This window comes from Catharus ustulatus, chromosome 20, assembly GCF_009819885.2.
Source record: "Catharus ustulatus isolate bCatUst1 chromosome 20, bCatUst1.pri.v2, whole genome shotgun sequence".
In the NCBI taxonomy this organism is placed as follows: Eukaryota; Metazoa; Chordata; class Aves; order Passeriformes; family Turdidae; genus Catharus; species Catharus ustulatus.
The window spans coordinates 1,519,842-1,542,899 of NC_046240.1; the positions used below are offsets into that span (position 1 = coordinate 1,519,842).

Consider the following 23,058-nt stretch of genomic DNA (forward strand, 5'->3'; position numbering starts at 1 on the left):
TATCCTGCACTTTAATAAAAGCTAATGAAGGACAGAGAAAATATCAATAACGAGCCAAACCCAGCCCTAGTGAGGCAGCTGGGAGGCCAGTGCAGCTGCTCTGTGGCAATGATTTTATTTCATTACTTCTCTTTTTGCTTTTTCTTGCTGTAACTTTTCTGGCTGGCTAACCCCAGGTGCTCAGCTATGCTCATCTTTACAATTCCAATTAAACCACTCATGGTTTGATTTTAATGCTTCATTTCCCATACAAGAAAATAACAGGGAGAGACAGGATCTCCAACGTGGCTGCAAAGGGAAGCCTGGGACATTGCAGGAGCTCCCTTTGGGGGTGTCCCTTCAATTTCCAGTAATGACACCTGGTTTGGGGGCAGAGGGAGCCTGAAATGCAAAGCTAAGCCCAAGAATTCCCCACAATGAGCTGCCTGTGGCTGAGGCTGCACAAAGTTGAACAGCTCTGACAGCTGCTCCTGGCAGTGTGGGTAAAGACTCACTCAAACATTATTTTAGGTGCACTGTGGCGAGGAAAAGAATGCACAAGTCATTGTTCTCCTGCCCTGGTCTGTGGCAGCCTGGATGATGTTTTGTCCAACCCCAAAGGCATCAGACTCCTCTGCTCCAGAGGGATGCTCAGGCTGAAAATGGGAACTTTTCCCCAGTGGAGCCAAGACCCAGAGTAAATTCTGCACAAGGGCAGCAGTGCTTCTGAAGGGAGGCATCTCACAGAAGGCCCTTTGGCTTTGGAGCCAGCTGACAGCTCTACAGCTGACCATCCACATGGAAATCAGCTCAGGAAGGATGGGAAGGAAACCCGGAAACTTTGCCATAAAGCAGCAATCTGTTACAGGGAGCTGTTGCTTGTTTTTAGTTATCATAAAATCATAGAAGAGCAGGTTGGAAGGGACCTCAGGGGTCCTCTGGTTCAACCTTTCTTGGCAACAAGCATGTGAGATATCTCTGATGGAAATTACAGGCTGTGCTCAAAGCCAGCTCAGAGATTGCTGCAGTGTGAACCACACTGGGAATCCAGGCAGTGCAGGAAAGAGACAAGTTTAATTTAAACTTCAGATGAAAATCCAAAAACTTTAAGAAAAACAATAAAACCAAACCAAAATCCCATTGCATCCTCTCACAATTATCTATTTTTAACATATTACTTCATTATCTACAAAGAGATGAGGAAGAAAAAAAACCAACAAAACAGGCATGTCGTGCTAAGATAATAATGCAGCAGATAAATAGCAATGCTGTGGTGTGCCTAGAGACAGGATTTATTTACCATGCTTCTCCACATCCTTCAGTGGGTCCACTCCTGGGGACAGGATAAAAAACATCGGGGTTGCAGGCCCTGATTCCTCAAAGGTTGCTGCAAAATCCAGGGATCTCCCCACCACGTATTTGCTGCCCAGCTTTTCTTCTACAAAATCTCTGCCAGAGAGAAAACACTTTTGCCAGTTTGCTCAGAAAATGCAGATTCCTCTCCAAATAATCAATTAATTGTGATGGAACCCCAGAATTGTTAAGGATTGAGAAGACTCCCAAGGTTATCAAGTGTGACCATTATCAAGCAGCACCGTGTTCACCATTTAACCATCTCCTCAAGTGTCCCATTCACAGGTCTTTTGAGCACTTCCAGGGATGGTGCCAGGTTTTGATAACCCTTCAACTGGAAAATTTTCCCTAATATTCAATCTAAACCTCCCCTGGCCCAGCCTGAGCCGTTCCCTCTGCTCCTGTCCCTGTTCCCTGGAGCAGAGCCCGACCCCCCCGGCTGTCCCCTCCTGTCAGGGACTTGTGCAGAGCCAGAATTTCCCCCTGAGCCTCCTTTTCTCCAGGTTGAGCCCCTTTCCCAGCTCCCTCAGCCTCTCCTCATATGACTTGTCCTGCAATTAGTTTTCATTTTGATGATTCCAATGATTTAGAAACGGAAATTAGGAAAATGAGCATGAAATAATTGTGGAGAGGAGCTGCATGCTGGGCTTGCAGGGCTGTTCTCAGGAGCAATGCCTGGCACTCTGTACAGGGGTGGGAATCCACAGGAGACAGCAGCTCCTGCCAAACAAAGGGAGAGCAGTGGGAGCTGCCAGCCCAAGGCTGCTTCCAGAAGTACAATACAACACTGGCTTGATGCTGGCTCAGGAATCTCAGGAGAAAAGAAATGAGTTAGGTACAAGATACGAGAACCTGCTGCGTGTTCTGCAACCCAAGCAGCCTTGCAGAGGAAGCAGCAATCCACAGAAAGTCCAGATGATTTACACAACTGCTTTGATCTGGAAAGCTGAAAGGGAAGAGCTCTCAGAATGTCTGGAGCATGGAGCCTTAGCATAAGAGTGACAAGGAAAAATACAAAGGAGTGAACAGGGACAGGCTCAGCTCCACAGCAGCTGCTGGAACTGAGCACAGTGCGTGGAGAATGTTCTGGCTGGATTCCCCCAGGGTGAGCTCCTGACATCACTGCTTTACAGAAAGAGACACACTGAACACTGATTCAAAAGTAGCAATGTTATATTCAAACCCCAGGAATGCTGCTGGAGTTCAGATGGATTACTCAGGCCTTTTGAAGGCAGCCAAATTCTTTCCAAGAGAGCTGAGAACCTCTTTCAAGGACTGGTGAAAGGCAGCTGGAATGGAAATGCCTAAGAGAGTAAAAAAAAAAAAAAAAAACCCCAAGAAACAAACTTCTGCATTTTTGGTACCTCTCTTTCAAGTAGATTTTCCTGTTCAGGATCAAGATTTGCTAAATGGCTGCTCGAAAGGCTCAGGTCACAAAATTTAACCAAGTCCATTAGGTTCAAGGTCACAACACTCTTGTTTTACCTCACATCTCAGCTCTTTGAAACAGTTCCTTGGGGACTCAGAAACACAAGGTGCTACAAGAGGCTTTTTTGCTGATGCTCTTCAATAAGATTGAAGGATGAAGTGGATATTCTCAGGGGGAAACCCTTCCTCAGGAAATTACAATTATTGGTGCACTGCTGGGCCTGAAGTTCAAAGGAGTCAGTCAGGGTAAGAGGGGCTTCTGATGATTCCCAGGGAATGAACCAGACTGGGATCTGCTAGGGAGAGTGGCTGGAACACCCAACTTCCCAGGGCCTCTACAGGGCTGGATCATCTTAAATCCCAAAGAAATCCTGCACCATCATCATGGAGCTGGTGCACCTGAGGTGGGACACAAAGGCTCTTACAGCTTTGTGAACAGCAGCTGGAAATGGTTGGGATATTCCAGGGGATCTAAAATCCCCCTGGCCACCTGTGGCTGGGCTACAATATCACTCTTAAAATGTACCCATGGACTGGTCAGGGCCCCCAGAGAGGTGGGAAGGTTTGGGCTGAACATGATGTCCATGATCACCAGTGAGGTGTTTAATGCTGGCACACTGGAATATTGATAACTCAGTTGTATTTCAAGGAGAGTCTCCCAAGTCCTGGGGAAGGTTCAGTGAACTGTTATTGTTTGCACTTTGAGATAATAAATAAAACAAAACAATACAAAAACCCATTTAAATACTCCTGTGCAAACAGAAAAGCTTGGTGTGCCCACACCCTAAACATATCCAGCCAAGCTTTTGAACTTGGATTCCCTTTTCATAAAAGAGGGACAGGAAAGTGGCTGAAATTGGATGTTCCAGTTATTTCTGAGCCGTGTGAGTAAGGAAAAAATGAATTAGAGTTGCATAAATGAAATATGCGCCTGAAATTCCAAGAGCTTATTTTACTCAATATACACAATACAAAACTCTTACTCAAGCAAAACAATAACAGGAAAACCAATACTTTCAGCTGAGAGACACATGGAGAATCCAGTCGTAAGAGTAAAAATGAAAAAAAGATGGGTTAGTATTACTACTATGATAAACTATAGTATTTATTCTAATAAAGAATAATAACAGTGACCATGGGGAGACTTCACTCAAGCTTGTCTGAGTTTCTCTGTGAACCTTGAAGCACAAAGAGATGCAGTTCATCCACTGATTAAAACACCCTGCTGTGTGCACATCAGGTGGGGCAGGAATAGAAACTACTGGAGAAACAGGAGCACAAGGGACATCACAGAAATGTCACAACATTGTCCAGAGAAGGGAAAACCAAGTCCTCGTGGAGTGAAAGACCTTTAGTTTGTCCTGGAACAAGGAGGTTGCTTTGTGTAACTTCAGGAAGTTTAGCCTCGCCCAGTTACCTTCACTACATAATTTACTGTTACAACTTTCAGAACAAGCAGCACATAAATTTTGCATTTTACAAGAAAAAGAAAGGGGGAAAAAAAAGAGAGAAAACCTCTATAAGACTTTCCTTTACTTGTAGTCTTTATTCTGGTGTCTAAGAAGAAGCCCAAACTGATCTAGTAACTAAAATGGCTGTTACTGATCTCAGATGCCTGCAGCAGATGTGTAACACCTGCATGGTGATGCTCATTTCTGACTTGCAGGCCTGCCCCTCACCCAGTGCTGGTCACACTGCTCCATCCCTGCTGGTGACAGTGAGCTTTGATCCCACCAAGCAAGAAATTCCTCTTAAATCCAGTGTGTTGATTGCCTTGCAGAGTTCAGAGATCAATGAATAACACAGCAGTTTGGGCTGGAAGGGACCTTAAAGATCTTTCTTTTCCACCCCTGCCATGGCAGGGACACCTTCCCCTGTCCCAGGCTGCTCCAGCCCCAGTGTCCAACCTGGCCTTGGGCACTGCCAGGGATCCAGGGGCAGCCACAGCTGCTCTGGGCACCCATTCAAGACCCCTTGATAGGAAACCACACTGCAGAATTCCCATTCTAAAAATGTCCTGCCGTTCCCAGATGCCAGCACATTGCTGGGTTCCTCCTGCTCCCCCCAGCCAGCCCCAGCCCTGCCCTGGCCCCACCTGACAGCGCAGGGGACGCGGTCTGGCCGCAGGGCTCTCATGATGCACAGGCGCTGCAGGGCTGACTTGTTCTTCCAGTCCTGGGGGAACCTCTCCTTCTCAGGACACTCCGACTCCACAAACTTCTTCCAGCGCTTTGCAGATCCTTCAATATCCCGGTCCAGGTTTCTGAATTCCTCCATGGATGAGAGAGCCTGGAAAAATTCAAGGGAGGTCAGGAAGAACAATCCTATGTGCCTCTGAACTACTTTTCTAACTCTACTGACTGCTCATGTTTTGCTCCACCAGGGAGCTGGAGTCTGGCAACCACAGCCAGAAACCCATCAGGACCAGATTTTGTCCATTCTCCTTGGAAGGGACAGGCCAGGGAAGGATGAAAGATTTTGACATCAACCAGCACACCCTGTTCATTATCCAAAAAGGGAAAAATTCTCCTCTGCTGTTTGCAAAAAATCTTAGGTGACAAGGACTTGCTACTGCCAGTTATCCCAGAAATTACTGTTTTGAATGAGAGCTGGAAATGTGGAGCCCATGTCTGATAGGAGAGCATATTGCTGGCATTCCCATGAGCTGCATGGTCTCCTTATTGATTCCCAGAAATGAGGAGAATTGTGCAGCAAAACCCATAGCAGTTGCTGAAAAAATGTGCAGAACAAACACTCAGACATGCCATGCTCACCAAAAATTCTTTTTTAAAGGGATTTCACAGTTGGAACATTAATTCCAACAGAAGCACAGAATGGTTTGGGTTGGAAGGGAGCTTGAACATTTCCTTGTTCCAACCCCCTTACCCTGGGTTGGGTCATGCACACACTGTTGTTTTTCTGTCCCTATTTCCCTATTCACATCCCTGTGAGACACCACAACACTGAGCCTTCCCCCATTTCATGGTGACCACGGAGCCAGGAACCTCCATAAGCACAGGACAGACATGAAAGTGTGGTGCTGTCTCTGTTCAAGCATTCAGCCCATCCAGAATCGTGATAAAATTAAAATAATTTGGTTTCTACTTGCCAAATGCACATGAAGATGAACTTCTTGGTGCTACAAGTCTGTAGCAGAAACAGGCAGCTGAAGAATGCCCCCAAAAGAGCAGCCCAGCAAGGCATTAAATAAATTAAAATTACAATGAAAATGTAGTTAGATTTTGTAGCTAGAAAGTGGCAACTATAAATGTTATGCAGACAAGTGAAGAATCCAAATTCTCTTTCAGACAAGTGGAGGCAGAACACATTGCAGAGCTCATAAGGTTCTTCTGGATTCCAGTAAAATTCTCACTGAAACAAACATCTTCATTTTGCATAATCCGGAGCTGGGAGCACTGAACATGAAATGGAGCAGACAAGTGAAGGATAACAGACAGTGAATGAGCTGTTTTCTACAGAAAGAGAAGGGAAGCAGAGCCAAGCAGCAGCTGCTGATGAGCAGAGGTGTCCCCACAGCCCGGCTCCGCTCCCAGCCCACACAGCCTCCCTGTGGGAGCACTGAGCAAGCCCTTTGGGAAATGCTCTTTTCACACATTTCAGATGGACTGGGAAGATCCACCCTTGCACAGGGCTTGGAAAGCCACAGAAGGCCCTGGCAGAGGTGGGAAGGATTGCCTGGGATACACTGCTGTTGCAAAAGGCAGAAGGCATTGAGGATGGAACTGTTTTAAAAACCCCACTTTCCCTCTGGAAGGCTTCCCAGTGAGAAGACAAGAGCACTGTAAGTCCTTGGCTTCCTAATAGACTGAATTTGGTCCCAGAAAGTGAAGAGAGGGGAGGAAGATGTCAGAAAAGGGGGCTTCTGATAACAAATGTCTTCATGTTTTTAGCAGAGGGAATTACAGGGTCACAGAATGGTTTGGATTGCAAGGGATCTGAAAGATCATCTCATTTCAAATCCCTGGACAGGGACACCTTCCAGCATCCCAGGCTGCTCTCAGCCCCATCCAGCCTGACCTTGGACACTTCCAGAGATCCAGGGGCAGCCACAGGTGCTCTGGGCACCTGTGGATGGCAGAGGGGAGGAGATTGTGGAGCAGGTCCCAGAGTGTGTCATGACCCAGGACCTTTGCTGTGGATCCACTCACAGCTTCACTGAAGCAATGCTTGGAAAAACCTTCTGGAGGGGTTCAAGCTCCTGCTCAGGCTGGGTCAGCCCTGGCTCTGTGCACCAAAACACTCCAAGGTGAGCTCTCAGCCCCTCAGGGTGCCTGCTGTAGTGCTGTGCTGTCCTTACAATACAGGAGATGATGTTTTAAAAGCTGTGTTCAAGCAGAACTTCCCAAGCTGCAGTTTGTCATGGTGGATCCTTACTGCATACTGCCAGGATGGAGAACATGGCTCTGTCTCTCCTGGCTGCACAAATCCTCACCTTCCCCCAGGTTGTGTGCTTGAGGGCCAGAACCAGAGCTCTGGGCAGAGAACTTGCAGATATTGATGTCTGTGAGAGGCTGACCTGGAACAGAGACTGGCAGTGTTAAAGGAATAAAATAGGGATTTATGAAAAGGCCTTCAAAGGATATCTATGAAAGCTAAAACTTAAGGCATCAAATGATGAGATGATGAAAAACCACTTTCTCTGAGAAGATGGTGGATACTCTCCCTGACATGATGTGAAGAGCCCTGTTTTGCTGAAAAGTCTCATTTTCAGATATAAACTCAAGCCCCTGCTGTTTCCAGCCACCAGAGGTGATCACAGTGTGGGCTGCAAAGACAAGAGCTTGAGTCCTCCAGCCCTTTGGATCATTTCTATCTTGACCAATATTTTTTGTCTCTCTCAATTTCCATGACAACTCCAAGTGACAAAAGTACTTTTCATTATGTGGACAAAAATAGATACCCTGCACAGGTTGGTGTGCAGTTCCCATCTGCTGCCCCAATGTACCGCTCCTGCCTGGGAACAGGGATCTCTTAGTGCTGGACTAAGTTTCTTGGAAAAATTCACAACTGGGGTATTGAAAAGCAATTAATATTCACAGAAAGATTACTGATTGAGAGAGCTTTCACTCCACTGGCTTTTAAATAGAAGCATCTCCCATTAATAACATCACTCCTAATAAATGCTATTAACATTGTTGACTAATGAAAATTTTAGTGTTAATTTATATAATACAGAGTTTTTATTCGCAATTAGAGCTTTTGTGATTCTGCAGTATGTTGTTCAGGGAGAGAGGGAGACCATCATTCCTGATTACACATCTGTCATTTAGTCAGAAAAAAGCAATTTTTCAGTCTCCCTTGTTAACATCAGCCAAGAGACTTCTCGGAGCAGCAGCAGCCAAAGTTCTGAAGTGATATTTTAAGTAAATCACGTCAAAAGTCAACAGTGAGAAGAGTTTTATATAAGCACTTGCACTGAGAATTCCCCGAATTCAACATTTGCCATTGGATTACCTCAGCCATGAGAGGTGCACTGAATACATTTATTGCTGCAAGGACCAGGGCTTAGCAGGTCAGAACTTGTGGCATCATTCCTGGGAATTCCACTTTCTCACATTCAGTGCTCTGGTTTTTGGTTTTTCTCAGAAATCGGGATATGGAGCTGAATTTGGAGCAAGTCCTTCTTGCTGACATTTCTCCTTGTTAGTGCAAATCCACACATGGAAACAACAGCTGGTGAATCACTCCTTTGCTCACAATCTCCATGGAATCCTCTGGATCCCTGGGAATTTGGCATGGGGATGGTCAAGAGAGCTGCGCCTGTCCGTGCTGTGGCACTGCAAACACTCTGCTCCCCCCCATGCCTTGGCTGGAGGTGTTGATGGAACACTGCCTGTGGGCAAGGCTGGGGCTGTTGCAGAATTTACAGTGGTATTGATGCCTTAAGTTCCAGCTTTCCTATTCCCAGACTCTGCACTGCATTGGTGTGTGACTCTGAACTCCATACAAAGTGTCACAAGTTCTCCTCCCAGCTCAGGCACACAAAACAATCCTTTTCCAGCCCAGAACCAAGGACTCCGCTGCAGCTCCAGCCCCAAAAAGTGCAAAGAGCAGCGAATTGAGGAGAGAATCTGGGAGGATGGGAGTGCAGAAGCTGCAGCTGGAATTGGACAATGAAGGCCAAGCTGGAAATGGCCCCAAAGTGATCAAAGTGTGAGAACTCGTGACTCGGATCTATCTGGGCTCCATCTTGGCTGGAGCCACGGCCGGGCTCTTGCAGTGCCCAAGGTGAATCCTTGGAAGGGCTTGGAATAAATCCCTGCTTTATTCCTTTAGCACTGCCCACCTCTGCTCCAGGGAGCCTCTCCAGACATCACATCCCCTGAGTCACAGACAAGTTGCTTTATCTCTGCCGGTTCCTCTGAGCTCTCAGCAGCAGCGACACTTGGAGCAGCTCCATGGGGCTCCCACATCCCAGAACTCTCCCATTCCCCCACAGCTGCAGGAAACCCAGCATGGGCAGGCAGTGCTTGTAGGACAGGAATCCTGGATGCCATCACAGAGCCTGGAGTGTTCTCCACACATGGCCAAGGATCTGAGGGAAGGGGGATCTTTGTGGGGACAGGGAGGAGAGGACACCCTCAGAACCCAGAGCAGGCTCTGAGCTCCAAAGCGCTGCTGTCACTGCTGCACACCTTATCTCCTGGTGCCAGCCACAGCACCACAAGTCCTGGACATTTATTAGAGGGAACACTTGCTCTGATCACTAAAGGCAACAGTTCTAAGGAAACCATCTGCTCAAACAGGCCTCAATTTAGGTGTTGCTTCATGAGATATTATAAAACCTTTAAAACCCTGAACGTGTATATTGGAGTCATGTTTACTTCCCCTCAGGTCCGAAATGAATTATCCTTTAAAAAAAAGGATATCCTTTAAAAAAAAAAAAAGATATTGTTTTGCATTTTAAAATATTTCCATAATTTAAAACACCCCTCCTCAGAGTCATCTGGCTAGAGAACAGCTTTGGGACAAGGCAGGACAAAATCACCTCACTGCTGTGCCCTGGACTGACACTAACAGGGTGAAAATAAAACAGAGGCAGTAAAGGTAGAGCTGCCAGAACACTCCAAACACCCAGTTACCCTCCTCCCCAGCAGCCATGAGACAGAAGAAAACCACTTTGTAAAAGCTGTCATTATCTTTTGAGGCTTCAGGTTGTATCTGGTTTTTACTTTTAGTTTTTACTTATATACCTTGCTTTTCTTTAAAAAAAAAAGAACAACTTGTGCCTGTGCTTTAAAAATTACATTCTGTGGGGAACACATTGAACATCAAACATCTCTTTGTAAAAATCACACAACCTGACAACACTGGAAAGAAATTATATTTAATATTCTCCCAGTTTTAATAATCTGTGAGATGATTAAATCCTGGTGATTAGTCACAATTTCACTTGCAGAATTAAGGAGCTGTGGAATTTATGAATTGAGTTACAGCTTTTAAGCAGAGATCCACAGAGGTCCTTGGTGTCTGTCTGTGGGCTTGAGGGGTTTGGAGTGCCTCGTAGGTGAATTTTGTGGAGGGGTTTGGTGGCCAAGGTGGGATTCAGGAGAAGGTTGGACTCAAGGATCTTGAAGATCTTTTCCAACCTTAAGGACTCTACAATTCTGTGATCCCCAAGCACTTTGTAAAGGTCTTACTCTGTCCGTGGGCACTGCTTCTCTAAGTTTCAGCAAACATTCATAATTCCTTCCTTTCATTTCCTGCAGCTGGCTCAGGAGTCTTTAGGCAAACCAGCATCCCCACAGCTGGAAAATGACAGCTCCTGGAAGAATGGCAAAGCCAGACCTGCACCTGGCTTCAATTGATAGATTGGATTATTCAGGAAAAAGACATATAGGCAGATGAATTGCTCCATTTAAATACTACTGTTAACTAGAGGAATTAATGGAGCAGATGATGGATTATTTACAATCTTTCCCATCCTAGGTTTTGAGTTGCATTATTCATACATTGAAGGTGTTATTTTCTGTTTAGCCACCCTACCTGAATAATTTAACTCATAAGAAAAATCTCCAAAGGTGAAAATAAAGATTTGATGGGGTTTGTCAAGCTTCAATCACCTTTCAACACAAAAATGTTATTTTAACCCTCCTTATTTCTTTCATAAAATCTGACCGACAAGCTCAAGGCACTGTATGCCCCTGTCTCCCTTCAAACTCCTCCTTGCTACTTCTACATTTTAATGGGGACAGAAGGTGTGCAGAGCCTCACACATCACTGTACAAACCCACCCTGTTTATCTGCAGGGTCCCAGGGCATCACAACATGCAGGGTGGACATCCCAAGCAGTCTGATGAGTGATGGGTTTGATCTCAGCACCTTTCCTCAGACAATTCCCAGTGAAATATCATAAATTAGGGAGTAACAACTTCAGCACTCATCTCCTTCCTACCAGTGTGTTCTTAGAGCCAGCTCCACTTGATGGGAAAGGTCAGTAACAGAAATGAGACTTAGTCACAATCTTTGTATTCACATTGCTTACAACCACCCACCCACCATGTTTCCCTCATTTCGCCTGAGATGTTTCCCAGATGGGTTCACGGTGACATTTTCTCTGCATTTTCTAAAAAGGTTGTTCAAGTGGGTCTAAGAACAGGCCTTGCAAAGTCAGGCTGTTCTCCCAAAACATGTTTTCCATCTTTCCTCCTCACTCTTGGACACCTCTCAGCAAATCAGGGACACACAGCCAGAACCAGAAGCTGGGCATGGGTCCCCGAGGGTAGCTGAAAGGTGGTACTTGAGTATTTCTGAAAACTCCCCTGGACTTGGTTGTTATAAATCCCAGAGGGGCCAACATACAGCAAAACTGAAGGAGAAAAGATGTCCCATTGTCTGCAAGAATTCAGCCAGACAGCTGTTGCAGTATGTGTCCTAGTTTGGAGGACAGGTGTCTGCTAAGGCAGGAGTCTCTCTTTAGAATGGAGAATGTAAACCCCCTCTCCCCAAATTATTAGAATTTTGAAATCAAGGGGCTCTCAGGAAAATATATGGTAATTAGGAATAACAGTTCTTTACTAGGGAAATTAAAATAGAAATACAGTACTACAAAGAAACAAACCCCAAACCCTGACACAGTCAGAGTACAACCTGACACCCGTCAGGCAGGGTGTTGGCAGCAGTCCCATTCCATGGTGGCTGCATCCTCCTGCAGTGACAGATGTGGCTCAGTTGGAGCAGTGCTCCTGTACAAGGTGCAGTTTCCCTCCGGAGCTCCAGTGGTGATGTGGAGAAATCCAGTTTTCCTCTGGAGTCCAGTGGAGAAAGGGGCTCCCTTAGTGTCCCAAAACCTCTGTTTTTATCTTGGTAAGAAATGTTGGGCTCTTCCCCCTGGCTGGAGCAACTCCCAATGGGATGCAGTAATTTTATCAGTCCCACAGTGGGACTCAATGGCCATTAGCAGAAAATGACTGGCTGGAGGAAGGATGGGTTGTGAAAAGATAAAGAACACTGCCCTGCCTGGTTTCAATGGATGGCCCATTAGCAGAATATCTCCCATGGAGATAAGGATCACTGCCCCACCTGGTCTCATCAGATGGTGATAGAATAGATACTTCTGATCACATTCTGTATTGTAACCCAGGACACAGGAGTCCCCTGCTGGAAAGCTCTCAGGGTCTGTGGTTCTGTCATCATGAATGGACACAGATGTATGGACTCGTCCTCTGATGAGACTTCACTGTGATGGTCTCATGTGAGGTTTTATGGTGGCAGCAGAGCAGGACTGGCCTTAAGAACAGGTGAGAGAGGGAATGAGCTGCAGAGCTGCTCCTCACAGAACTGGGGCACCCAGCCCCGAGATCCTCCCCAGCCTTGCTCCAAGATGGAGCTGCAGCACGCAGTGCCAGCCCTGCCCTGGGTCACAGACACTTTCCACTGCCTGCTGTGAATACTTCCTGCATATTTCTTCCCTTTACTGACACAGGGAGCCAACTGTTTTTTCCCTTCCAGAGGGCACTCTTGGAGATCAGACCCTCCTGGCCTCTCAGTCTTGAGCTCCTCAGATGTAACTTTTCCCCTCTCCTCAGTCTCTTCTCACAGTTGTCTTCTCAGGTGTCTGGCAGTTCTCATACTCCCCTCTATCCTGTTCCCACAAGGTCCACACCCTGGAATGCAACACCCAAAGATCATCCCAGACTGCAGCAGAGGCTTGGCCAGCTCTGAGTTAAGGGTCAGGGTGCCCCAGGGCTCTGGTTGGGGTACTGGGGTCCACTGATGCTCTGTGCTCACATTGTGGGAACAAAATACAAACCATGAGAGACTCCAAAAAAGGCCATCTGTGCCCCCAACCCAGGGAAACCCTGTTTTTACCCCCAGGGTTCCAGAGGTCACTGCCAAAGTCAAGCTGAGCACTGGGTCTGCAATCTCCACAGCTCCTCATGTGAACACCACAGTCAGCGAAAGGAATCAGAGAGAGGGCTCTGCCACACCATGAGGAGCTCCAACAGCTCCTGAAGCACTGAATCAGAGAACTGTTCAGGTTAAAAAGGACCTCAAATACCACATCCTCATGGCCATTCCCTCTCCTCCTGTCCCTGTTCCTGGAGCAAAGCCTAACCTCCTGTCAGGGACTTGTGCAGAGCCACAAGTTCCCCCTGAGCCTCCTTTTCTCCAGGCTGAGCCCCTTTCCCAGCTCCCTCAGCTGCTTCAGCCCCTTCCCGGCTCCATTCCCTTTCCTGGAAATGCTCCAGCCCCTCCAGGTCCTTCCTGTCCCAGAGCTGTCCCAGCACTGGAGGTGCCCCAGCAGTGCCAGCACAGGGGATGGGCACTGCCCTGGCCCTGCTGCCACAGCCCAGGTGCCACTGGCCTCTTGCCCACCTGGGCACACCTGGATTAATGTACAGCCTCTGTCTCCAGCAACCCCAGGGCTTTTCCCAGTTTTCCAGCCCCTTTGCCCCAGCCTGGGGTTGGTGTGACCCAAGGGCAGGATGAAACCCATAACTTCCCTTTCCTTCTATTTAAGGGTGAAGAGGCTTTTACATTACAAATGCTCAGCTGACAGCAGGCTTTGTGTCAGGGCGGATTGAGAGGCAAAGACAGAGGCTGTAGAGCATCCAGAAAAACTCAATTTCCACTCTGCAATCAAACCGACAAACTGCGTCCTTAAATATTTGATGCAATCACAATCTCTGCCATATTTCAGATAAGCATCAGATCGTTAGCCAGCAGGTTAGAAAAGAAAAGGGGAAAAGAATGGTAAAACCTTCTCAAGCAGCATTTCTGTGAGACATTGGGAATATTTCTCTGAGACTTGATACAGAGGACAGAAGAATGTCCTTAGGAAACTTCTAGATGAGAGCAGATAAATGCCCATTGAAGTGTCACAATCAATGTTTTCTATCAAAGATACTCTTAAAGGCTGTACATCTGAAGAACTGAGTTAATGGAAGATATTTAATTAAGACTATGATTTTCTGGCATAATAATAATTCTGAATGTGGAAGGGAAGCTGTGAGCTGTGAGCCTTTCCTGTCTGACCAGCCTGATCAAAGGACGTTGCATATGCACAAAGAGCACAATGTATGCAGCAGATTGTGTCACAGTGAATCTTGGAGAAGCATGAAAAATTTCCTCATCTAAAAAGTGCAAGAAGTGAAAGTTGGAAGAGAGATTTTTGTTCTTTTGTCAAAAAAAAAAAAAAAAAAAAAAATTCCAGTTTTCTCCAGTTTTCTTAAATGCAAAATCTATGATTTAGTATTTTATCTCATAAGCCACATACGCAATCCTATCATCTGCATTCTGCAAAATTATAAATATGGAGTTAATATACGACTTTGTCTGGGGCTGTTCTCCTCCTCGAAAGCTGAATTCAGTATTTAGAGCTCATTATTCAACATCACATTTATTAAACAATGCCCTTTCAGTGGCGTTTTCATATCTACATAATGAAAATTCTTCCTCTTCAGAAAAAGATGAGGGAAATGATTGGGATAAGAAGTAGTCCAAGCTGGCCAGGTGTACTCCTGCTGTGCATTAACTCGCTGCACTTATCCCATGGGACACATCTGCATTCAGCACTGAAGAGGCACTGCAGGAAATATCACAAAGGAAATCAGGCTGGGGAAATGCTCATCCCAGCCCAGGCTGCTGGAGCAGCCGGACACGGGGACAGCCACGTGCCCCAGGGGAGCCAGGGACCGCAGGGCAGCATGGAGGGGCTGGAGCTGGGAGGCATGACTGGGGTCCCTCCAGAACAACCCTCACCTTCTCCTGGTTTTGGTTTTGGCCAAGGCAACCTGGCAGTGAGGACCAGGAGGGCACAGCCACCTGCTCCATCAGCAGTGGTGGGGCTGGAGAAGAGCCCAGCTCGGCCAGGGCAGGCTCCGGTGGTCTCTGCCAGGCACACACCCCTGGCAACACCAGCCTGGTCTGGGCAGAAGGTGTGACTGTGCCATGTGTGAGGCTGTGCCTGAGCCCCTGCTGGGCACAGGGTCCAGGCTCAGGCCTAAACCCACGGCCAAGGGCTGCTTCAGAGGGAGGCTGGGTCAGACTTGGGCACAAGGAGTTTCTGCCTGTGGGCGTCAGAGCCCAGCACAGCGAGGGGAAGGTGCTGCTCCCTCCCTGCTGGTCTGCTCCCCAGGCTGTGCCTCCAGAGGTGGCCAGGCACAGCTCAGGGTGAGCCACACAATTTGCCAGTGTCCTGCTAGCTGACCTTTGGCTTTGGTGAAGTCTCCAGCTCCCAGGAAATGGCTGGGCATGAGGCAGGGCAGGACATTGCAGGGCTGCCCACGGGAGGTGAGCTGGCTCTGGTTTGGGAGTTTCACTGTGTGCACTCAGGTGCTGCCAGGGCAGCAAATAGCTGCTGGCTCATGTTACTGGTTAATCTGGATATAGTCTGAAAGACCAAGCTACCCTAAAACCAAATGGTGTCATTCAATGTCATGCTCAGAGAAGAGCCATGACAGGAATGTCTGTCCTTGCTCTGGGGATCACCAACAACAGCTTAACAGGACAGCCTGGGCTTCACACAGCGTTCAAGGGACCACAGAGCATCGTCACAGATGAATTCAGAGAATACTCACCCTCCAGAGGACAATCTCTGCATGGATTCTGTGTTAATTCAATCACACCATGAGAATTCCCAAATGGCATTTGCACCTGGCTGTGGCCACAGCTCCAGCAGCAGCACTGTGCTCTGAGGTGTGTCCACATTTACTGGTGAGGAAACCACCAGCCAAGTCAGGAGAAATAGCCAGCTGTGCATGGACACAGAAAATGTTTTCAGAAGTACCAAGAGAAATAAAAACTTTCAAGGCAGACACTGGGAGCACAGAGGGGGAGAACAGTACAACAGGCTGCAATAAAGGAAATTGAAAAGAGGCAGAAAACCTCATTATAGGAGCAAAAGAACACTTTTGCCTTCTCGAGGGATCACTGCTAAGCCCCTGCAAATGAGAGGCCTTAGGACTGAAATGACCAACTTCACTGAGCACCAAAGCCACTCAGCAAAGGCACTGCTTTAATTAAATGACAAAATTCTGTCCCCTTCCTGCTCTCTGCTAACCCTCAGGAAGCCAGAGGCAGGATTGGCACCGAGGCAATGACTGTGCCCTTTGCTAACACCTCCCCTGCTCCAGAGCCAAGCAAAGCTCCTCCGCAGGGGCTCCACAGGTACCATTCCCTCCCACACATCTGAGTGATGAACAGAATCAAACCAAGCTCAGAGCAGCTTTTCTCAGCCTTTAACTTGAATTCAATTCCTGTTTCAGCTTTAAAGAAGCACCAAAGAGCCTGAAATGTGCCTATTTTCCCAGGTCTATCAGCAGATATAATAAAAGTTATTAACTTTCCCTACAAACCACATCCTTGTGGCCAGGGCTGTGGATTTCTTCATCCAGGGGTGAACACCAGCCTTCCCTGGCATCCAGGTTAAAGGCTCAGCAAAAGGCTCTGTGAAACTTTGTGCTGAACTTGAAAGAAGCTGGGAAACTAAATCATAAATGAGTGTTTCCTAAATGAGATGCTCCAGCACCACAAGCTGCAAACAGCCACACAACTGCAAAGGATTATTGGCCTCTATATATTATTAATCAACCCCCAACAATAAATAATAAGTCAAGCCACACAAGGCCAGTTACATGCCCAGAGCCTTCAACATTTAATGAGGTTTCCTTGGAAGTTAATGTGCCCAAAGTGGGAGGCTCAGAATGGGCCACAAATATCAATATTGATTTCTTTTGGCACTATCTTGGCCAGAACCCCCTGGCAAAAGGAATCCTTTGGGCTGGAGCATTTGCAATGTTTCTGTGAAAAATCAGTAGAATGCTAAATTTCATTTTGAATTTGAAATATAAATCTGAAGTGTACTTTGCTCAAGCTTTGTTGAAGAAACAATTCATTATAGCATTTAATCTTCTTGATATAAGAAAAGGAGATTTTAGTCTGTTAATAGGCTGTGTAGAAGCCATGACTAATTAACCTAATTATAGCAGTCTGTGACAAAACATGATTTTACTAAACCCATGCCTCAAGTAACTAGAATTGCCTAAACCTCAAAGGCTAATAAACCAACAGACATCAACACAAACACTAATAAAACTTGACATCAACTACATTATTTATAGTAAAATCAATAATACAGTCATCACAAAAGACAATCTGAAGGGTATTCAGTATGAGATAATGCAGAATTCACTCTCAGAAAGTCCTGAAATTCATTGAAATTAGTGCAGATGAGTGGGCAGTGAGTCCTGGAGATGTGCAGCTCCTGGGATGCAGGCTGAGCACACCTGAGGTGTGCAGCACACCTGGGAACCTTCTCGTGCAGAGCAGCATTTGTGCATCACAGCTTGCACCTCAAGCACAAAGCCACGAAGCCCAAAGGCACAGTGGGAAGAGGAGGCTGAGTGCGAAGGGCTGTCTGCAAGGGAAGCACCCAGGGATCAGGACAGGCCATTTCAGCCACACAGAGTGGGGCTGGCAGCACAGCAGGGGTGACCTCACAAAGAAAACTCACTGCAAACACAGCAGTTTGTCTGGAGAATGTATCACCTGCAGGCAGCTGGCAAAGCCTCCTTGGGCACAACAGGAGCAAGAGAGACTCACAGAGTCACAAAGGCTGGAAAAGATCTCAAAGATCACCACATCCAGCCATCAACCCAGCACCAGCACTAACCCATGTCCTCAAGTCCCACAGAGAATACATGCTGTAAATAAAATTGTTTCTTACATCACCACAGGAGCCAGAGACTGATCAGCACCAACGTCAGAGACAATCCCAGCAAGGTGGCAATGAACAGGCCCAAGGTGGAGAATATTTGGATCTTTTTCAGAAAACAAACCCCACCCTGCTGAATCAGGTCCAAACCCAGCACAATGCACATTTGTTGACAAAGAGGAGCAAGCATGGGATAATTCTCATCTTTTTGGGCTGCTTTTCCTCCCCTCTCACTCCAGACATGTGGCAGGTGCCAGACCTGCCCATTGCCATGACAGAATTTCCCTGCAGGTCTGGCAGCTGTCATAGCTCCAACCCCAGCACATCCTGCAGAAATTCCCTTTTCTTCCCAAATACAGGGAAGAATACATCTCCATGTCCTTTACAAACCACAGCCACAAACCCCTGAGGGTCCCAGTATGGTCTAACAGGGAGAAGCCTAAATCTGCCCTTCAAAGGCAGACCTTTGTTCACCAAATGCCACAAGGACCCTCTGAAGGGCTGAAGGGTTTTTAGAGGAGGTAAGGGGAGCTGATTTCCCATGGATCAGGTACCTTGATTCCTCCCCAGGAATGGTCAGACAGGAACTCCACAGGGCTCGTGACTCCAGGCTGTGCTGGGTACCTGAGCAGGAAATCCAGTTCTGCTGGGTTGATTTCTTTATTCATCAGAAGTATCTGTAATCCCAAACAAACAAGATATCCTAGAGCAGCCAGGATCCAGAGCAGCAACAAACTCCAGCAGATTTATTATTCAATTAACGTGCTTGGAAAATGTGTGGCTAAAATGTACAAAGTGTCCTGTGTTGGAGAAGTGTGATGGACACACCAGGTAGGTGTTCTGAGAGTCCCAAAAGAGGACCAGGAATGAGTGTGGTGATTAGGAATGGGACAGGAAAATATTTGGGAAAACCACGTGGTAAAGGCTGAGTTCCAGGTGGGTGGGGAGCACCCTGAGGAAAAGGCCCTGACAACAGAGCCAGACTGGACACTAAAAATTCCACAAACACCATGGGCATGGGACAGCAGCTCTGCAGCAAGCTCTGCTTTAGGTTCAATGCAAGAGGCCTTCCAGGGCAGTTTGCTTTGCCTTTTTTTGCAGGTCCTGCAAGCAGGAATTACTCTCTCAAATAACCTTTGTCAGCAGCATCTGTGCCTGTTATTGGTAGGAATAAATTCGGTGAGGAGGGGCTGAGGGAGCTGGGAAAGGGGCTCAGCCTGGAGAAAAGGAGGCTCAGGGGGAACTCGTGGCTCTGCACAAGTCCCTGACAGGAGGGGACAGCCGGGGGAGTCGGGCTCTGCTCCAGGGACAGGGACAGGAGGAGAGGGAACAGCCTCAGGCTGGGCCAGGGGAGGGCAGGGTGGTCACAGCAGGAATTTCTTCACTGAAGTGGTAAAACATTGTAAGGGGCTGCCCAGGGAGTTTGGAGTGCCCATCCCTGGAGGTGTCCAAGGAATTCCTGGATGTGGCATTGAGTGCTCTGGGCTGGGGACAAGGTGGGGATCAGGTTGGACTCAGTGGTCTGGGAGGGCTTTTCCAGCCTGGATGATTCCAAGAGAGGCAGAGAAGACAACCAAGCCCCCAGCCCCTGTCTGGGCTGCTCTGGCACTGAGCCCTGGCACACAGGGTGGTGCTGGTACCTGGAAGGTGAGCTGGGCACTGAAGGTCAGTTTGTCCCTCTCAAAGAGCCCCCGGGTCGTGTACTGGAACACGGAGAAGGTGATGCTGTCAGAGAGGCTCAGCACCCGCCCTGGCAGGCTGTCAGCAGGAGCTGCCCTCTCAATGGCCTTCTGGAACACCCCATGGAACGCCTGGGAGGGGAGACACAGTGGAAAGGGCTGTGGGAGATGCCCTTTGCATGCCCCTGGAGTGTCACAGCGATGCAAACTCTGGTCCTGCATCATGGGGAGCACCCAGAGACCAACCAGCCCCTGGATCGGCCTGTGGCTGCTCCTCAGGGACACAGCCTGGCAGAGGTGACATCCCCTGGGACACAGAGCCTGGCAGAGGTGACATCCCCTGGGACACAGAGCCTGGCAGAGGTGGCATCCCCTGAGACACAGACAGGGCACAGGGAACTCTGACACAAGGTTCCAGGAGATGTTTCTGTGCCCAGCGTGCCCCACTGGGATGACACAGCCACTTACTCTGCAAATGTGGAGCCAGCAGAGAGGGGAGTTCCCAGAGGAAACAGATTCCAGAATGGTTTCCATGGAGAGAAACTCCAATACAAGCCCACCCAGTGCCACCCTTGCCATGGCAGGGACACCTCCCACTGTCCCAGGCTGCTCCTAGCCCCAGTGATCAGCCAGGCCTCGGGCACTGCCAGGGATCCAGGGGCAGCCACAGCTGCTCTGGGCACCCTGTGCCAGGGCCTGCCCACCCTGCCAGGGAACAATTCCTGCCCAATATCCCATCCATCCCTCCATCCATCCATCCATCCATCCATCCATCCATCCATCCATCCATCATCCATCCATCCACCCATCCATCCATCATTCATCCATCCATCCATCCATCCATCCATCCATATGTCAGCCATTCCATGTGTCCTGTCCCTCCATCCCTTGTCCCCAGCCTGTCTCCAGCTCTCCTGCAGCCCCTTCAGGCCCTGGAAGGGGCTCTGGGGTCTCTCTGGAGTTTTCTCTTCTCCAGTTCTCCCAGCCTGGCTCCACAGAGGGGCTCCAGCTCTTGGATCATGTCCATGGCCTCTTCTGGACCTGCTCAATCATGTCCACACCTTTCCTGTGCTGAGGATCCCAGCCTTGGACACCACCCCAGGTGGGGTCTTACCAGAGTGGAGCAGAGAAGGAAAGCACATCTCCTACTGCAGAAATATTTCAAATCAGAGAAGAGCAATTCCGCCAAATAAACAAATTTTAAAAAAATAAAAGTAAATTAAAGTCCCATGAGTGTTTTACTGTCTGAATCCAGCAAAAGACTGGCTGAGGAGGGCAGGGAGCAGAGAGCTGAAGCATTGAAGTCTCCTCAAGGGTGGGTGTCTACATCAAAAACAGCCCTCTTATATAAGAGCTTAAGGATTATTGTAACAACATTTCTGATCTAAATGAGAAAAGACAAAAAACCTTCAGAATCGTCCAAATTAAAAGCATGAGTAAATTACCACATGCAACTGGAAAAAGAAAATTAAGGCGAGCAAAAAGCCCAAGCCCTGCTTGGCAATGCAAAGGCTCTGTGTGCTGGGACCAGCTAAAGGAAATAACCAGGCCAATGCACACTGATGGCAACAACTGGACAAGGCATGACTGTGTTGGCAGCCTTATTTTTAGGGTTCTACAAAGGAAAAATGATGCCTCAACAAATTAAAGTAACATTGGTACTGAATTATTAAATAATTGCAGAATGCATTTTCCTGCTTAACGTTTCTTTAAATTGTGTTAAAACATGCTGCAGAGCAGCACATAAATCTTTGTGTTCTAATTTATAATGGGCTCCCAGCTGTGTGGCAAGTATTCCAAAATCATCCCTGTGCATCTTTACACAATGTTTTATGATCTGTCATCAAAATTTATTAGATAAAAACATTTCCCCCAATATTTTTTAATGTATTTATACACGCTGCTAATGTTCACTGGAAAACATAAAACAAACTAACTATGGGAGACACAGATGAAAGGTGAAACCTCAGGAACCCCCGGATCTATTATGTATGTGTGAGGGATGAATCTTTCAAAAGGCACAAAAGATATTCTCTACATTTCTTCAGATAAAATTACTTCAACAAACGAGTCGTAGATATCAAAAGGAAAAGCTTCTTTGTGGATGAGGCTCACCATTTTGTAGTCTCTCATCAATTCCTTTTTCCAGGTCACTTGTCAAGGTAAGAAATTGTTTGGAAGAAGACCAGGATGCTCATTTAACCCTCCATCCCGCCCCAACCAAATAGTTCCTTATATGACAAAAAGAAAAGTTTTCCATTTAATAGAATATTAAAGCTGTAACTTTTTCTAGACAGGGACAGTGGAAAGTGTCCCTGCCCATGGCAGGGGTGGAACAGGATGGGCTTTAGGCCCTTCCAGCTAAAACCTTGTGTGGTTCTGTGACACTGTGACTGCAATTCCCATTTGATGAACCCCACAAAGAGAGGGCAGGAGGGCAGAGAGGGCAGAGAGGGCAGGTACCTTCAGGGAGAACTGGTACATGGGGTGGATGGCGTGGAGCTCGTTCATGGTGAAGTAGAGCAGGGCAGCACGGCAGGCTGCAGGTCTGTATTGCTCCCTGGCCTCGTTAATCTTGGCTTCTGTCACCTTAAACTCCTGCACCTGCAGGGAGACACAACAGAGCTCCTGTCACTGTCACAACACTCCTGACTGGGGCTGCAGCCCTGCCAGTGATGCCTTAAGCTTTAGCTGTCATGTTTCCCAGACTCTGCACTGCATTGGTGTGTGACTCTGAACTCCATACAAAGTGTCACAAGTTCTCCTCCCAGCTCAGGCACACAAAACAATCCTTTTCCAGCCCAGAACCAAGGACACCGCTGCAGCTCCAGCCCCAAAAAGTGCAAACAGCAGCGAATGGAGGAGAGAATCTGGGAGGATGGGAGTGCAGAAGCTGCAGCTGGAATTGGACAATGAAGGCCAAGCTGGAAATGGCCCCAAAGTGATCAAAGTGTGAGAACTCGTGACTCGGATCCATCTGGGCTCCATCTTGGCTGGAGCCACGGCCGGGCTCTTGCAGTGCCCAAGGTGAATCCTTGGAAGGGCTTGGAATAAATCCCTGCTTTATTCCTTTAGCACTGCCCAGCCCCTGCTCCAGGGAGCCTCTCCAGGCACCAACAGACTGGACACTGGCACAAAGTATTCAGGGCAGTCCACAAGTGGGAACATGGAACCAGCCCCTGCCAGGTTGGATCTGCCCTCCCCAGCATCCTCCCCCTCTGGAACCTTCCATTTAACTGCATTTTGCACTCAGTTGCCCAATCCCTCGTTTTCCTGAGTCCCCTCCAGACTTCTCCCTAGGCTCCCTGCTCTTTGCTAACTGGAATTGATTTTCTCATCAATGAGTTTCTCAATCAATGAGTGCTAATTGACCCCCTCCTGTACAGGCCATTAACAAGGCTGGGCTGAGCAGCCCCAGTTCTGCTCTCAGGCTTCCCCAGG

General features: G+C 47.7%; 1 protein-coding gene across 2 annotated transcripts in view; it reads right to left on the reverse strand.

Annotated features, from left to right (window-relative positions):
• The window catches only part of DNAH9 (dynein axonemal heavy chain 9), a 152,691-nt gene that overhangs the window by 32,702 nt on the left and 96,931 nt on the right, over window positions 1–23,058 (reverse strand). For both annotated transcript variants that reach the window (XM_042779855.1, XM_033076654.2), the window contains exons 48-52: window positions 22,081–22,221; window positions 19,579–19,749; window positions 18,493–18,615; window positions 4,856–5,049; window positions 1,280–1,428 (exon numbers count right to left, since the gene is read on the reverse strand). In XM_042779855.1, coding sequence (XP_042635789.1) covers window positions 1,280–1,428; window positions 4,856–5,049; window positions 18,493–18,615; window positions 19,579–19,749; window positions 22,081–22,221 — 778 coding nt within the window. The remainder of the gene's footprint in view (window positions 1–1,279; window positions 1,429–4,855; window positions 5,050–18,492; window positions 18,616–19,578; window positions 19,750–22,080; window positions 22,222–23,058) is intronic.